This window comes from Euprymna scolopes, unplaced genomic scaffold, assembly GCF_053919585.1.
Source record: "Euprymna scolopes isolate OS-2025 unplaced genomic scaffold, ASM5391958v1 sca5, whole genome shotgun sequence".
Taxonomy (NCBI): domain Eukaryota; kingdom Metazoa; phylum Mollusca; class Cephalopoda; order Sepiida; family Sepiolidae; genus Euprymna; species Euprymna scolopes.
Window position 1 is genome coordinate 215,840 of NW_027633546.1, and position 18,106 is coordinate 233,945.

Consider the following 18,106-nt stretch of genomic DNA (forward strand, 5'->3'; position numbering starts at 1 on the left):
AATCCAAAATGTAAGAGCGTATTTATATTTTGTGTACAGAAAGTTGTTAGTTGAGACAGATCATTGGTACCGTCGGTTTCAAGCCCGATAATAAGGCCCGTTTAAGGTATCCTTATCAAGCTCTCTTCATTTGGATGAAATATTAAGATATTGACTTTTTTACTGTTTGTAACACACAAAAATAATAAAGCAGTTAACAATTTCAAAGAATTTCTACAACAAAATAAATTTAAAAAAAAATCAATGACACAAAATCAAATAAAATTAAACTAAAGTTTTATTTTATTTAAACTCATTTATTCACGGAACCATCTTGTTTAAAATTAAAATTCCATCAAGCTTTGCATTTGTTGAAAACCGACTCCACTGGTTTTCCTTCCTTGCTTACAGTACGCGTGTGGATTGGCATTTTGAACGCCCTGCAACAAAGGGAAAATATCTACAATTATAAATCTGAAACAATGTTTTCATTACAAACGTGTAACTATACGAGATGTTTTCAATAAGTTTCTAGACTTTTTTCGTATGTGAACTTTTATTGATAGTGCATGCATTAAACTCTAGTCCCCTTCGAAGTAATCTCCCCCGGTTGCAACGAAGTTATTGTACCGTTCTAATAACGTCTGCACGGCTCAATGGAAGTCCTCTTGTGTGAGCATGTCAATCACCCTCCTCACAACCACTCTCATCTCCTCAATTGTCTCATAATGACAGCCTTTAAAGTTTCCTTGAGCTTAGGGAATAACCAAAAGCAACACGGTTCAAGGTCTGGACTATAGGGAGGGTGATAATCTGAATTGATCAACTCAGCCATCTTCCTGCTGTCATGGCAACGTCTTTCTTTCTGAACATCCTTCTGAGAAATTTCGCGCAAATCTTCCGCATCTTCAGTTTCCCGCAAATAATTGTGTGTACAGTTCCCACACTGATATCAAACTGTGCACGTATTGTCTCTATAGACACACGACGGCCGTATCCATGAAATTCTTTATTTGGCCAATCAACTCTAATGTTCTAACTTCTTTACTCTTCCATCTCCTCTCATCATCCATCGCAGACTCCCTGTCCTCTTTGACTCTCTTATGCCACTCAAAAACTGATGCTCGATTCATAAAAGATGGTCCAAAAGCAGTCTGAAGCATTCCGTACGTTTCTGTGGCATTTTTTTTACCAAGTTTAAATAAGAAATTTATTGCATAACGTTCTTCGAAAGTGTCTTAATTTTTACACCTATCTCCACCTGGGCTGCCTTCTGTTGTATTGATCCATCCCGCTACTACCGTTTTTTTTTTACACCTATCTCCACCCGGGCTTCCTATATAGATAAATAAACGACAAAAGTCTATATTCCAAAGTTCATGAGGGTGACCATCTTATAATTTATTTCTTTTTTTTCAGAAGCTGTAACTACCGTATAAATCGAAATTCAAAATGGCGTAATGGAAACATAATATAAGGTATTGGTAGCTTCTCTTACAATTTTCGGATTTTAATCATGTAAAAACTTTATTTCCTTTTGATAGGTTGATTGTTGCTATTTTTCTGATGAGTTAAGGGCAAAATAGATTCATTGATTAATATAATAAGCTGATTGATTTTGCGCTATGAAACATACTTTCAAGTATTGTAAATGTCAACTGAATTAAAGGAATACATTATAAGATTCTCAACATCATGAACTTTGGAATATAGACTTTGGTTATTCATTCACTATATATATATATATATATATATATATATATATATATATATATATATGAATATATAAATATAAATATAAATAAATATAACTGTACCCTGCCACGCGTTGCTCTGGCTAAATTTGGTGTAATGGAAAATTCTAATAAAAAGAGAAAATGCATGTTTCTTATATTCTTAGTACAGCAATCCACTCTAAAAAAAAAGAAAAATATGAAAAAAATGGTACTCTTGCAGAATTGGATCCTGATCCTCAGGATTACCGTCAATCATTGCTTGGGCTCGACCAACAATCAGTGGATAAAGCTAACGTTGAAACGCTAAATTTTTTTTTCTGTATACAAAAATGTGAGTTAGTAATTAATATTTGAGTGATGGGGGGGTTACTATACACAGATTCGAAAAAGTTGTCCAAAAACAAATGAAAGCAAAGGTAAGGTAAGTTACATTTCTACCTAACTGGATAGTTGTTTAGTGTTTTTATGTAAGGTAAAATGTTTAATCGGCTGGAAAAACAGAAATGGTTGCAAACTGTTGAATACGTTAAGTTTGGGAAATGAAGTTGAAAACTAAAAACTATACAATACAGTGTCAAAAACCCACCGAATACGTTACCATGACATAGGCTGACATAATCGGTGGGTTTGTGACAGTATTTTTTATAGTTTTTTAGTTTTAACTCACTTTCTCAAACTTAACATAATTAACAGTGTCCGCCACCATTTGTATCTTTCAAATACAACGATAAACAGTTTTTCGAGCTGACTAAACGTTACATTAAATGAAAAGGGTTTGTATTAACAGATACAAAGAAGTTGTCAAAAAATGAATATATAACAAATAAATGTTATCAAAGGCAAGAAAAGTAAATGTTCTACCTAACTGGATAAGATTGTAGTGTTTTTATGTAATGTATAATGTTTAATCAGTTCAAAAACATGCAGTGTTTATCGGTATATTTGAAAAATACAAATGGCGGCAGACTGTATCGAACATGTTAAGTTTGGGGAAATTTTGGGAAAATGAGTTTAAACTAAAAAACTATACAAAATACTGTTAGGAACTCACTCAGTATATGTTACTGTGATGTAGGCTGACATATAATCAGTGGTTTTAAATTTTGATCGATACAGGTAACAACTTTTAAGTCCCTTTTAGTGATTACCTGGTTTGAGGATATTATACAACTAAATTGCAAATCTGCCCCAAAAATCCGGTATTTACTTTAAGGCCCGTCTCATGTTCGATTGATTACATGCTCCTGGTTAGGACCCATAGCTGGAGGAAGCTTCACATGCCTCCGAACAGTATCTTAGTCCAAAATACACTGTAGCTTACATTGCTTTGTAGAGAACCTACACTTAATTTTATTTAAATAGGCTGTCATTATGAGAAAATTGAGATGAGAAAAGAGTCCGTGACGAGGGCCATTGACACGCTTTCACAAAAGGATTTCAATTGGGCATCCCAGGAGTTGTTTGAACGGCACAGCAAGTGCATTGCAGTCGTAGAAGTTTACTTCGAAGGAAACTCGGGATTCTTGTGTGTATTGTCGATCAACTACTTTATTTAATCACCTAAATTAATATACGAAAATATAATTTTATGCGTAAATGTTCAGTATTTACTTCAACGGTGCTCAATACATATGTAGAGCTAGGTAGTAAGTTATAAAAATTAAACTACACAGACTATTTCGCGTTTCATTCTCGTACGCCTGACGCAATCTCACGAGAATGAAATGCAGAATATTCTGTGTAGTTTAATTGCCATATATGTTTTTATAACTTACCATATGTATATATATGTATATATATATATATATATATACACACATATGTGTGTGTATATATATATATATATATATATATATATATATATAAACTATTAAATCAACTTGTACATGGGCAAAGATAGTATCCATAATTATACCACACGACTACTTACTGCTTGTCCACTATGAAGTTTATTTCATCATCGGATGAAATTGCGGCGTCTATTTTGCTGGGAATACCACGGAAGTATTGATTTACTGGGTATTTATCCCTCTGATCGACGTCCTCATCTTTCGGATAGAATATGTAAAAATGGCCCTCCTGCAAAAATGCAAACAACAATATTTGTAAAATTATTAAACCGCCTACATCTCTACATTTCAATCTTGTTTAGCATTGTCGAGTATATATTGCTTACGTGTCGATATATTTCATCGTCTATAACAATTATAACAAACAGGGACAAATAACAGTCTCTTAGGGTTCACATCGGTCAATAAAGAAACATACCAGGACTGGTCCTGCCTTGATAGAGTTCACAGTAGACTTCGTAACCTCGTAGGAGATGTCCTTTTCTCTTCCTTGCAACCTCTATCTCACAGAAGAGATGTTGCGAGTTTGTCTCTGTTGTATCGTTATTGTCATGGAAAGTGTTCCACTGAGCTTCAATCTATGGTCCCCCCTCGCCAAACTTTCACAAGAAACACTCGTCTAGCTGTAAACACTATCAATAATTCCCCCCACTCTTTATCTGTGCCTAAACCTAAACGTAGATTCCATGAACAAAGCTTCTTTCTTAGAACTGCACGCCTGTGGAATTGTCTTCCGTTTTCCTGCTTTCCGGCTGACTACAATATGGTTGTCTTCAAGTCTAACGTAAATAAGTTCTTGATGAGCCGTTCCATATAAGTTATCAAATTTACCAAATTGTCATTACTAATGATTAGTATATTGTCCAATTTCTACTGTACACTCTTTAACCCTTATCCTTGAGTGGCCTCTTGGCCTTGATAATGTGGTGATGCCTGTGTAAAAAATACCTTATCCATCTGGGTTCATGTTCATTTGACGGATCCTCGGAAAATAAAGTTTTGTTGCTATTTTCAGCAGCTTTATTTTTGATGTTTCCCTCATTGGAAAGCTGTAACACTGCCCATTAGATTTTTACTATCGATGTTTTCCTCTACTCGGAGCCATTATGGTCTGAGGACCGTAATGGCTCCTTCTGCCTACCAACTAGGTCTGCTCTCTCTGACTCCCAATTCTTGACAAACTCATACGTGTATTTTTAAGTAATCTGATGACATCATTTTGTTTATGTTCGAACAAGTTAACATTTTTCTTTGTGCTAGTTATGAAACAGACAATTTTTGTGCAAGGGCTGGTTTTTAATAAAGACGCTGAAACCAGGCGTCGTGTTTTAAATAAACTTGAAAACGAACCGAATGAAAAACTACAAAGCTTAGCCGAAGACTGTGAACGGCTTATTGAGTTGAAGCAGGACAGTCGTGACATAGAGGAAAACGGAGTATCGCACATTAAAATGATCCATCAGACGAAAAAATTAACTTAAAAAAATAACCAGAGGAAAAAAACAGGGAAAAGATCCACCTGGACAGTGTTGGAGGTTTGAAGATAAACATTGGTAAAATGAGTGTCCCTACAAATTTAAACAGTGTGACATATGCTACCAGAAATGACATGAGGCATCACATTGTAGGAAAAAATCTCTTAGAAAAAAGACATCCATTAAACTCACAAAATTGAATCTGAAGAACGAAATATCCAGAAATATGTTAAAATGTTTAAAAAGAAAGTAAGACTACAGCTTGATGGTAGGTCTGACATTTCCATTATTAATGTACGTACATGGAAGAAGCTTGGGAGACCTGATATGATTAGATCACATAAAACGGCGAGAAGCGTCAGTGGTGAAATATCATTTTCAAAGGAGAATTATTGACGAATATTTCTTTTCAGAATAAGATTAATGTACATACATGAAAGAAGTTTTTAACATAATAATTTTCCCTTTTAGCAATGGTTTCAACCATTTGTTTGATTAAAAATTCGATAATATGCGTAAACGCTTACTTTCTTAAGTGGTTTTGATCAGGACTGTATATATATATATATATATATATATATATATATATATGTATGTATATATATATGTATATATATATATATACTTTCTTAATCGATGTTTTCTCTTGACAATATATCGGTTGAAAGACGTCTCGAGGTTTATTTTAGTTTTTTTTATAATCACTATTTATAAATATATAAATTTACTCTTAAATCGTTTTTATTAACGCTTTCCCCTTTATTAATTATTTATTTCCCAGCTCGGTATGTCTCCGGATATCTTGTTCAAAGCTATTATTAATATATATATCTGTGTGTGTGTGTGTGTGTGTGTGTGTGTGTGCGTGCGTGCTTTTGTGTGTAACATTGTACAAACCTTGTAAAGAAAAATGCGTTCACCGCCATCATAATACTGAATTGCACATTCGGGGCTGTGGCTCTTTTCGTTCGAGGTAGCTTTTGGAGAAGTTTCAGACAAAGTGAATTGCCCTGCGGAATTTACCGTATACGCCCATACTTTTTCATCTGAATAATAATTATAAGAAGAATAATAATAAGAAGAACAAAAACAAGAAGAAGAAGAAGAAGAAAAGCAAATAAGTAAAACAACTGAAATATTAAGCAAAACCCTTTGAATGCGCAGACTATTACACATGGACAACATATGAACGTATGATCAATAAAACTTTTCTCTCATGCATGGAGAATTGTTATCATATTTGGGCTTGTGCATCTACTACTAGTCTCTCGCTCATGGACAGAATTCAAAAGAGAGTCGCCAACCTTATAGGTCCCGAACTGTTAGCTGGCTTCAGCTTTTGTCCCATCGACGAAATCTTGCATCCCTCTGCCTGTTTCACAAGTATTTTAATGGTGGATGCTCCGACGAATTACAAATTCTTGTAGCACCTCGTCGTAAATATCACCTAACAGACCCGGCAACAGCAAAATCCCACCCCTACACAGTAGAGATCCCCAGATGCCAGAAAATATTCTACTCTAATAGTTTCTTCTCCAAAAATGCAAGACTTTGGAATTTCCGTCCGGGTCCCTGTTTCCCTGACTGTACTATGCTGAAGTTCAATTGTAATGTAAACAGAGATCTTGCTGCTCAACTCCCTACATAGCATCCTTGCAATTTACGCCCCAGATAGTAGACCCCTACATCAAAGTGGCATTTGTTTTGTGTGAAAATGAAAAAAAAAGTATCAATAAATGTTTAGCTATATTTTCGTACCTCCATTTATAATTCAAACTCATTTCAATACGTACAAGCAATAAATATCAGACCACATTTTGATATACTATGTACTTTTTGATTTTAATTATAAACGTTACAAAACTTTCAGTGCGAACCGTATTTCGTATTTTATAAGATTCACACCTGGAAGATGTGATACTAATTAGAAATACATTTACCTTTAAATAAATAAGCTTTGCTGGTTTTCTTTGAATATACAGCGGCTTGTACCAAATCCGGACCACCGGGGAAAAGAGTTTGGACAGGCGTCTTTTTTCCATTTTGTCCGTCAATAACTTCTCCTTGGTCAACAAACACAAAATCTACTTCTTTTACTGAAAACAGAAAAATAATTAAAATCTTTTAAAATTAAGTACTTATGCAGAATAGATACCGTGCTGAAATAATAACGTTATTATTTAGAACCTCAATCTTAACATGGAGAGAGAAGGGTGTTTTGTAAGTATTCTGTACTTTAACCTTACAATTTCATAAAAAAAGATACAGTAAAACGTGGATTTTACTTGAAAATACTATTTTAAAAAATAGAACGATACTTTCTCTGCACTAACTCATAGGGGATTCTATTTGGGATCAGATTTGCAGGAATACTTTATAGGGAGTTGGGCACATTACACTTGAACTTTTGCATGTCAGTACAGTCACGGAAGTATGGGCCCGGGAGGTAATTCTAAAGTCTAGGAGTTTGAGGAAAGAAGCTGTTTGAGTAGAAAGCTTTGAAGCATCTCGAATTATTTACGTCATCAACAGTGAAAAGATGGTATTTTACTACTTCTCGGGCCATTAATGTCGTGGGAGCTCTACTATGTTGAGTTCGTCCGAGCCTTTTTTATTTTTTATTGAAGCACTTGTAAAACAGGCACGGGAATGCCACATTTCGGCGATGGGACAGTGATTGGAGTTAGGCCGACAGTGTGGAACCTATTAGATTGACGACTCTTTTCTGAACTTTATCTAAGAGCGACAGGCTACTGGTAGATGCACCAGCACAGATGTGACAACAATACTCCATGCATATGCGAATAGTTGCTTTGTAAAGATACAGGGTACTTTCAGGTGTGAGTAATCTCTTAGCACGGTAGAGAGAGTCCATGTGTAAATTCATATTGTTTGTGAATGTTAAGCCTAACAGCTTGAAGGAAGCACTTTAATTCTTTTGACGAGTGTAACTTTTCAGTAAACATATATATACTTAGTGCGAACTCAATTAACCCAAATTACCATGCGGGAGCGCAGGAATACTTGGTTTAGAACCTATCCTATTGGAGCGGCTGTTTTATTATATTAGTATAGTCGTAGTGGGCAATGAAAGGGGCCCTGCACATATCTCCGATGAGCATTCCCAAGGCCACAATCATGTGGATGAAGAGTTGGCAGATGGTCTACATTTTGCCTGTTTGGTACTTATGTACATCCAATTTATCCAGCACTACTCGCCCTCAAACTGAAACCATTAACTAAAATGACAGCTTAAACAAAAACTACAATCAAACGAGGCACAAATCCAAATAAAACTAAATCGCCTTTTTCCTTGATGTTCGCAGTCAGAAATATCCGTGGATTTATAACTAATTTAGATAATGTAGAAAATTATTTCTTAGCAAAGTCCCCGGATATCTTAGTTCTAAAAAAAATTAACTTACACTCGCCCGTCTAACCACTCTAAGATGCTTGATTATCTCCCACTCTGCCGTAAGGAATCAGGCAGAATTGCACGGACTTGGAGTCTATATTCGAAACACACTCTCCTTGATGAGAGAATCCAAACTAAAATCAAACAACCTGGCCTCAATGTGCCTTAGACTAAACTTGTAACAATAGCTACTTATATTTTCTTTACCCTTTATCTCGACCCAGGACTGTACCCTAAACAATTAAGTCTCCGACAGCATAGATGCAACACTTTTTTTTAGACATTGGTGCCCAAGTACCTGCATTTGGTGAGTTTAATATCATAGTAATTGGATTAGTTTCTCACACATAGCTTTTCCATATCCCATTCTAAGACAGTCACGTTCCCGACTCGTCTCCCAGATCGACAGGATCAGTAAGTCTCACTTATAGATTTATTTCTGACGACAGTTGCCGGGAATTATGTAACAAATGCTCATAGTCCACTCGAGAATTCCGTTCACATTGTGAGAATCACGCTAAACTTTCGAATCGGAGCTTAAGAGTTATACAAAAAATATGTAACACTTACTTCTCATGGCCGCATCGATGGTTTTGTATGACTGCTGGCAAAAACCAACTTCATCCCCACCTTTAGCATCATCGTCCGGAAGTACCTTATCATCTGTAACTCCACCATTATCTGGTAATGCATCATCTTTACCCCCATCAGCATCGGGGTTAACTGCATCATCATCATCTGTAACCCCACCATTATCTGGTAATGCATCATCTTTACCCCCATCATCATCGGGGTTTACTGCATCATCATCATCTGTAACCCCACCATTATCTGGTAATGCATCATCTTTACCCCCATCATCATCAGGGTTAACTGCATCATCATCATCTGTAACTCCACCATTATCTGGTAATGCATCATCTTTACCCCCATCATCATCAGGGTTAACTGCATCATCATCATCTGTAACTCCACCATTATCTGGTAATGCATCATCTTTACCCCCATCATCATCAGGTTTAACTGCATCATCATCATATGTAACTCCACCATTATCTGGTAATGCATCATCATAATGTGTAACGGCATCATCATCTTTAGTTTCATCATCATTTTGAAATGCCCAATCCTCTGTAACTCCATAATCACCATCATCATATTCATATCCATAATCATCTGCAAGAAAATAAAACCCTTTAAAATAAAAATCACGATCGACAAAACAAAACATATAAAAACAAGGAAATCAAGCCACACTACAAAACCCCATTCTCATGAGTGAATTTCAAAATATTATATGGAAATAAACGCGGTCTATTCTTCAATATGTTATAGATAGATATATTATCAGTAAAATCGATATTCGCTTCTAACTAGCATATGATTTTTCACTAGTGGGATCTGTGGAAGTTCCACAGAGGACACTTTCATATGTAATATATTGATGTTAGCATTCTGTAGATGTTCAGTGTTAATGGAGACTCTCTGATATTATTTTAGCTTTTTTGTTAAAACTGTAATCTGAGCTAGCACGAAGGTCCGGCAAGTACGCTTAAATATGATATTTTAAATATTGCAGTTTTTCTATCTATTATTATAGAGTTAATGTTCTATCGATTTTCATATTTTATAAAATTTCGATTTCAAAAATAAAAAATACATATATTCATAGCATTTGGGTGCATTAGCTTGAATCGAAACCGAAATAAAAACTTATGATATATATATATATATATATATATATATATATATATATATATATATATATATGTAACTTAAGCTCCTTCAGCCATAATCGAAACCGAAACTAAAGCTTATGAAGAATTCTTGATAAAATTATTAATAAAAAAATTACTGGAGTGCTATCAGTCATAATCGAAACTGAAACCAAAACTTATGAAGAATTCTTGGTAAAATTATTCATGACAAGAAATGGAAGTATATAACAATTAAACGACCCGGATGTAAGCGTGACACAGAAAGTAGCACAAACGCTGTCGTATTAATGTATATATATTATGTCTTCTTCAACTATATTTTTACAAAGCAAAATATAGTTCTATTTTGTTCTTTTTTAATAAAAAAATTGTACTATAGAATTAATCAATGGAAACGAATAAGGATCCCAGGGTACTTTTACACAGGTATACATTAGTCAATGTAATTAGAAGTACAAGCCATGTTTAGTTTCAGAACAGTTTCCGATGGTTCGTTGTCCTGAGATGTGACTGGTTTGCAGTAGACAGAACAGTTCCGATGGTTCGTTGTTCCACACTAATCCTTAGAGGTAACTGGTTTGCAGTAGACAGAACAGTTCCGATGGTTCGTTGTTCCACACTAATCCTTAGAGGTAACTGGTTTGCAGTAGACAGAACAGTTTCCGATGGTTCGTTCTTCCACACTAATCCTGAGAGGTGACTGGTTTTAACTAGACAGTTCCACAGAGAAAAAGATTCTTACCGTGTCGAGACGAAAAAAAAATATGCGAAATTGCTACAGAAAAGGTTTAATATTTATGGAGCAATTCTGATTTCTATTTGGTTGGTAGCAGAACGTGAATTAATTCGATTCGTCAGTTCCTAGCAGCATCGTCTATAAATAGAATCGCCCGACTGTGTAGGATCATACCCCATTATGCATCAAAAATATTGTAACATCCCCCCTATTCTTATAATGGGGAGGTCCCTTGTGTTCGTTCTGCTCAAAAATCAATATATATTTTTATATTCAATTATACATAACAAAAATTAGAAATCATTTGGATCTTAAAATTTTAGCATGTAAAAAGACGCCGTTCAGATGTCAAAACAGATATATCTGTGTACAAAAAAGAGAAATAAAATATATGGAAGGTATTTTTACCTTAAAAAGGGGTGGGTATGTAAAAAAGAAGCCATTTCTTAAATTTAATTATGCAGTTTTGTAAAAAAGAGAAAGAAAAAACGCATACATGTATACATATAAACAAGTATGCATGAAAATAAACATACGTTTAAAGAAAGTTTTTTTGTTTTGTTTTTTTTTTGTTTTGTTTTTTTGTTGATTAAAACAATGCACAAAATAAGACATTTTTGAAAAATAAGAAAGAAAACTGATGTGCACCAAAAAAATAAAAGTCAATTTTAATTTATGTCTGCCTTAAAATAAGCATGCAAAAAGTATTTGTCGAAAAGGAAAATTACAAAGAAGAGGTTTTTAACAAGTTACTTTTTTCTTTTTTTTTAAATTTATTTTAGTAAAAGTATTAGTTACGCATTAGTAGATTAAAGTGTTAATACAAACAAAATGGATGCAGCTTAACGTCTTTACCCAGGACTACTTTTTTTTAATATATAGAAATTTATATACATACAGGCCCGTGGAAAAAATTATTCAATCGAATCTCCCAACGAGTTTCGAAGAAAAACGCTTTAACTTTATTCTAATTGCGGGTTTCGTGAATACATCAGCGATATTTTTTATGATATGTAATTCAAAATAATGGATTCCTTTTTCACCTCGGTTTTTACGAAATGGCATTGTATATCTATATGCTTAAATCTTTGGTTGATTATCGAGTTCTGTGCTAAGACTATACTGTCTTGATTATCACAATTAATTACTACGAGGCTTTTAGTTAATTCTAGCTCTAAAATAGTATTTAGGATATTTTTAGGGTAAAGTGCTTCCTGGGTCGTGTGTGTGATCGCGATAAATTCTGCTTCATACGTAGAGAGAGATCCAATCTGTTGCTTTTTAGATTTCCATGAAATAATAGGCCCATTTTCTGAGAGTCTGAAACAATATCCAGATATACTTTTTCGATATTAGTCGTTTCCCCAATCTGAATCCGAAAATCCTTCTAATATTGGGGGATTTTTTTTTTATTTTCTAAATACTAACTTCTGTTCTTTAGTTCCTTTTAAATAACGAAGGACTGGTTTAGCTCTGTTTAAATCCTTCATTGTCGGTTGTGATAATTTTTGTGATAGTTTTGTTACTGTATAGCATATATCGGGTCTGGTCACAGTCATTAAATATATAAGACTACCTATAATTTCCCGGTATAATTTATCATTTATTATTTCAGATTCTGTATGTATATTTTATTAATATCATTTTCGACCGGTGTAGAGCGTTTCTTGTAATCTCCCATTCCAAATTTTAATAGTATTTTGTCGATGTATCTCGGTTGATTCATCGTGACAAGTCCTGTGCTTTGAGTAAATTCTATCCCCCAAAACCAGGATATTTTGCCGAGATCGGTCATTTTGAATCTTTTACTTAATTTGTTCTTAACATCGGTTAACATTATGTCACAATTTGATGCGATTAAAATATCATCGACCCACAAAACCAAAATCAGTAGTTTATCGTCTTTGTGTTGGGTATATAAACAGGGGTCTGCAGCGCATTGTCTAAATTGTTGTTTAATAATATAATCATGAAATACTGTGTTCCAACACCGAGAACTCTGCTTTAGACCATATAATGACTTGTTAAGTTGCCACACGCTATTTTTATTTTTCATTATAAATCCCTCTGGAGGGGTAATATAAATTTCACAGTCTATTGGCTCATTCAAATAAACATTTTTTTACGTCCATTTGATGGATGTTTAGGTCATATTGTGATGCGACCTGCAGTAAAACTCTGATTGTCGTTAGGTTTGTGGTCGGTGAAAACGTAGAAAAATATTCTATACCGTAAATCTGAGAGTACCCTTTAGCAACAAATCTAGCTTTGTACTGTTCTACGCCTGATGCTGTAGTCTTTTTTGTAAAGACCCATCTTGTAGAAATAACATGTTTATCTTTTGGGAGAGGCACTACCGTATAGGTATCATTTTCGGTTAAAGCATCTATTTCTTTTTTCATGGAAATTTTCCATTCATCACAATGTTCTGAATTAATTGCTTCGTTAAAGCTTTTTGGCGCATTTTACATAGAATAGCAATAGTCGTTTTGATAATCTTTTATATTGTCGACCACAAAAAAATCGGGTCGCCTTCTATTTCTTTTGGGATATCTTTCGACTTTATCATCACCATCATCACATCATCATCATCATTATGGATACTCTTGTATCCGTGAATTATTTTGCTTTCATTTGTTTTAATAATTTGAGGAAATATAATTTCATCTTCTTCATATGACGGGGTATTGTCTTTAAAATTAAACGTGTCTGTGAATTTTACACATCGGGTTCTTTTTATTTTATTTTTCTCTGGAAAAAAATATTAAATTGGCTGGACTGTTTTTATCGTATTCAAGAAATATACCTCTGTCGGCTTTCATATTCAATTTACTCTTTTGATCTATATATGCGAAGCAAGCTGAACCAAATATATGCATTCTGCTTAAATTTTTTTTTACCACAGACAGATTCATATGGATTTTTAGATAGTGTTTTGTTAAAGCACTTGTTGCGTATATAGGCTGCCGCCATAAGTGCATTTGAATCAAAACTCCTCAAAACCTCTGGATATAGTTCTATTTGTGCCACATTTTGCTGAGGCGGGCAGCAATTTAAATAACCACCCACTTATGCATAAAAAATATTGTAACAATAGTGTAGCGGGAATTTTGTAACTTGGATTACTTGGGGGGATGGTTCATCAAGAACTTGAAGACAATCAGGTTGTAGTCAGCTGGAAAGCAGGCAATCGGAAGAGCGTTCCACATGCGTGCAGTTCTAAGAGAGAAGCTTTGTTCATGGAATCTCCATTTAGGTTCAAACACACAGATAAAGAGTGTGGGAAATTATTGATAGTGGTTTTGGTAAGACGAGTGTTTTTCGTGAAAGTTTGGCAAGGGGAGACCATAGATTGACGCTCTGGTGAGCATTTGCCATGAAAATAACGATAAAGCAGAGACAGGATCGGAACGTCTTATTACAAGAAATGGATGTAAGAGTGACATAGAAAATAACAAACACACTGTCCTATTAATATATATATATATATATATTATGTCTCCTTCCACACTATTTTTACAAATATAGTTCTATTTTGTTTTTTTTAATAAAAAACATCGTACTATAGAATTAATCATTGGAAACGAATATGGACCCCGGTGTATTTTGCGTCGTACCTGAACTCTAATTCCTATTAATATTTTTAACATCTATAATTTTCAAGTCAGAAATAAAGATCAAATCGCTAAAGAACATCTAAGAGTGTTATGAGAAAATAATTTATATATTTATACTGCGATATTTGATTCTAACTAGCATACTTTTTGTATTCCTCCATTATATTTTTAACTGTCATCAGATAAATCGATATTTCATTCGTAATAGCCTTATTTGTATAATTTCATTACACTTTAAACAAGCGAAAATTTTGTTCTATTCTGTTCTTTTTATATTAAGAATTTTAGGCTATGAAACCTTTTAAATAGATACATAATATTATCTGAAAGTACATTGTCAGTTAAAGCCATTGTAACAGATAAACTATCCTATGAATTTAAGAGAGAATACAATAGAAATTATAACATGTAAATTATACTATAAATATAAGAAAGAATAGAATTGCAATTATAACATATAAACTATCTTATACATTTAAGAAATCATACAACAGAAATTATAACATAAACTATCCTATGAATTAAAGGGAGAATAAAGTAGCAATTATAACATATAAACTATTCTATGAATTTAAGAGAGAATACAATAGCAATTATAACATAAAATATCCTATGAATTAAAGGGAGAATGCAATAGCAATTATAACATATGTACTATCCTATGAATTTAAGAGATAATACAATAGCAATTATAACAAACTATTCTATGAATTTAAAAAAGAATACAATAGCACTTATGACATAAACTATCCTATAAATTTAAGAGATTATACAATAGCAATTATAACATAAAATATCCTATCACTTAAGACAGAATACAATAGAAATTATAACATAAACTATGAATTAAAGAAAGTATATAATAAGTATCTATTAAAAAGCTTGCCCTATGTCTGAATACTCTATGTAAAATTTAAAATGTTTAGACCAAGAATTGGCTGAGTAATTTGGTAGAGACTGCAGAGGTCAATTTTTTAAAACTTTGACTCGAATTAAAAATATTGATTTATGTTTAAGTAACCTACATCTAAAATTCAAAATGTTTAGACAAGTCAGCTTGTATTGAAATGAAAATTTCCAATCCAAACAAAAGGGGATGTAGGTATAGGTAGATGAGAATCCTACAGACAAAGACATGTCAGCGTGTATTCTAATGAAAATTTCTAAGTCCATACAATAGAGCACGTAGGTATAGGTAGATGAGAATCCTATAGACCAAGACAAGTCAACGTGTATTCATTTGAAAATTTCTAAGTCCGAACAAGAGGGGATGTAGGTATAGGTAGATAAAAACCTTATAGGCTCAGACATGTTAGCATGCATTCAAGTGAAAATTTCTCTCTAATAAAGAGGGGGTGTAGGTATCAGTAGATGAGAAGCTACTTCACCAAGACATGTCAGCGTGTATTCAATTGAAAATTTCTAACTCCAAACCATAGAGAACGTAGGTATAGGTAGATGAGAATCCAACAGACCAACACAAGTCAACGTGTATTCAAACACAAATTTCTAAGTCCAAACAAGAGGGGATGTAGGTATCGTGAGATGAGAAGCTACTAGACAAAGACGAGTCAGCTTGTATTCAAATGAAAATTTCTAATCCAAACAAAAGGGTATGTAAATATAGGTAGATGAGAAGCTACTAGACCAAAACATGTCAGCGTGTATTCAAATGAAAATTTCTAACTCCAAAAGAGGGGATGTTGGTACCGGTAGAAAAGAAGCTAATAGGCCATGACGTGTCAGCATGTATCCAACTGAAAATTTCTAAATCTAAACAAGAGGGGATGTAGGTACCGGTAGATAAGAAGCTTATTGGCCAAGACACGTCAACGTGTATTCGATTGACAATTTCTTAGTCCAAACAAGAGAGGATGAAGGTCCCGGTAGATGGGAAGCTTATAGACCAAGACATGTCAACGTGTATTAAAATTTCTATGCTCAAACAAGAGAGTATATAGGTAGCGGTAAATAAGAAGCTAGTAGACCGAGACATGTCAACATGTATTCAATTGACAATTTCTAAGTCCAAACAAGAGAGGGTGTAGGTATAGGTAGATGAGAAGCTAATAGACCAACAGTCAACACATGTCAGCGTGTATTCAAATGAAAATTTCTAACTCCAAACAAGACGGGACGTAAGTATAGGTAGATGAGAATCCCATAGACCAAGATAAGTCAACGTGTATTCAAATGAACATTTCTAAGTCCAAACAATATAGGACGGAGGTATAGGTAGGTGAGACTCCTATAGACCTAAACAAGTCAACGTGTATTTAAATGCAAATTTCTAAGTCCAAACAATAGAGGATGTAGGTACCGGTAGATAAGAAGCTAATAGGCCAAGACATGTCAACGTGTATTCAAGTGAAAATTTCTAAGCCCACACAAGAAGGGATGATGGTATAAGTAGATTAGAAGCTACTTCACCAAGACCTGTCAGCGTGTATTCAAGTGAAAATTTCTAACTCCAAACTATAGAGAACGTAGGTATATGTAGATGAGAATCCAATAGACCAGGACGAGTCAACGTGTATTCAAACACAAATTTCTAAGTCCAAACAAGAGGGGATGTAGGTATCGGGAGATGAGAAGCTACTAGACCAAGACAAGTCGGCTTGTATTCAAATGAAACTTTCTAATCCAAACAAAAGGGGATGTATGTATTGATAGATGAGAATCCTATAGACAAAGACATGTCAGAAATTTCCATTGGAATACACGCTAAGTCCAAACAATAGAGTACGTAGGGATAGGAAGATCAAAATCCTATAGACCAAGACAAGTAAACGTGTATTTAAAGGAAAATTTCTAAATCAAAACAAGAGGGGATGTAGGTATACGTAGATGAGAAGCTAATAGACAAACACAGGTCAGCGTGTATTGAAATACAACTTTCTAAGTCCAAACAACAGGGAATGTAGGTATCGGGAGATGTGAAGCTCCTAGACCAAGACAAGTCAGCTTGTATTGAAATGAAAATTTCCAATCCAAACAAAAGGGGATGTAGGTATAGGTAGATGAGAATCCTACGGACAAAGACATGTAAGCGTGTATTCAAATAAAAATTTCTAAGTCGATACAATAGAGGACGTAGATATAGGAAGATAAGAAACTAATAGGCCAAGACAAGTCAAAGTGTATTCAATTGAAAATTTCTAAGTCCAAATAATAGGGGATGTAGGTAGCGGTAGATAAGAGGCTGATAGACCAAGACATATCAGCGTGTATTCAATTGAATATTTCTAAGTCCTAACAAGAGGGGATGTAGTTATAGGTAGATAACAAGCTTATAGGTCAAGACAAGTAAACGTGTATTTAAATGAAACTTTCTAAATCAAAACAAGAAGGGATGTAGATATAGGTAGATGAGAAGCCAATAGATCAAGATAAGTCAACGTGTATTCAATTGAATATTTCTAACTCCAAATAAGAGCAGATGTAGCTACCGGTAGATAAGAAGCTGATAGGCCAAGACAAGTCAAAGTGTATTCAATTGAATATTTCTAAGTCCAAACATAGAGGATGTACGTATAGGCTGATGAAAACCTATAGACCAAGACAAGTCAACGTGTGTTCA

The 18,106-nt window shown here is 34.1% G+C and overlaps 1 protein-coding gene across 1 annotated transcript; it reads right to left on the reverse strand.

Annotated features, from left to right (window-relative positions):
* Positions 1-297: 297 nt before the first annotated feature.
* Positions 298-9,701, reverse strand: LOC145274890 (uncharacterized). The gene is made up of 5 exons (XM_080127501.1): positions 9,026-9,701; positions 6,981-7,136; positions 5,938-6,086; positions 3,646-3,794; positions 298-419 (listed from the first exon to the last, which is right to left on the reverse strand). Exons 1-5 carry the CDS (start codon positions 9,684-9,686, stop codon positions 335-337), a joined length of 1,200 nt encoding a protein of 399 aa, XP_079983627.1. The 5' UTR covers positions 9,687-9,701; the 3' UTR covers positions 298-334.
* Positions 9,702-18,106: the final 8,405 nt, after the last annotated feature.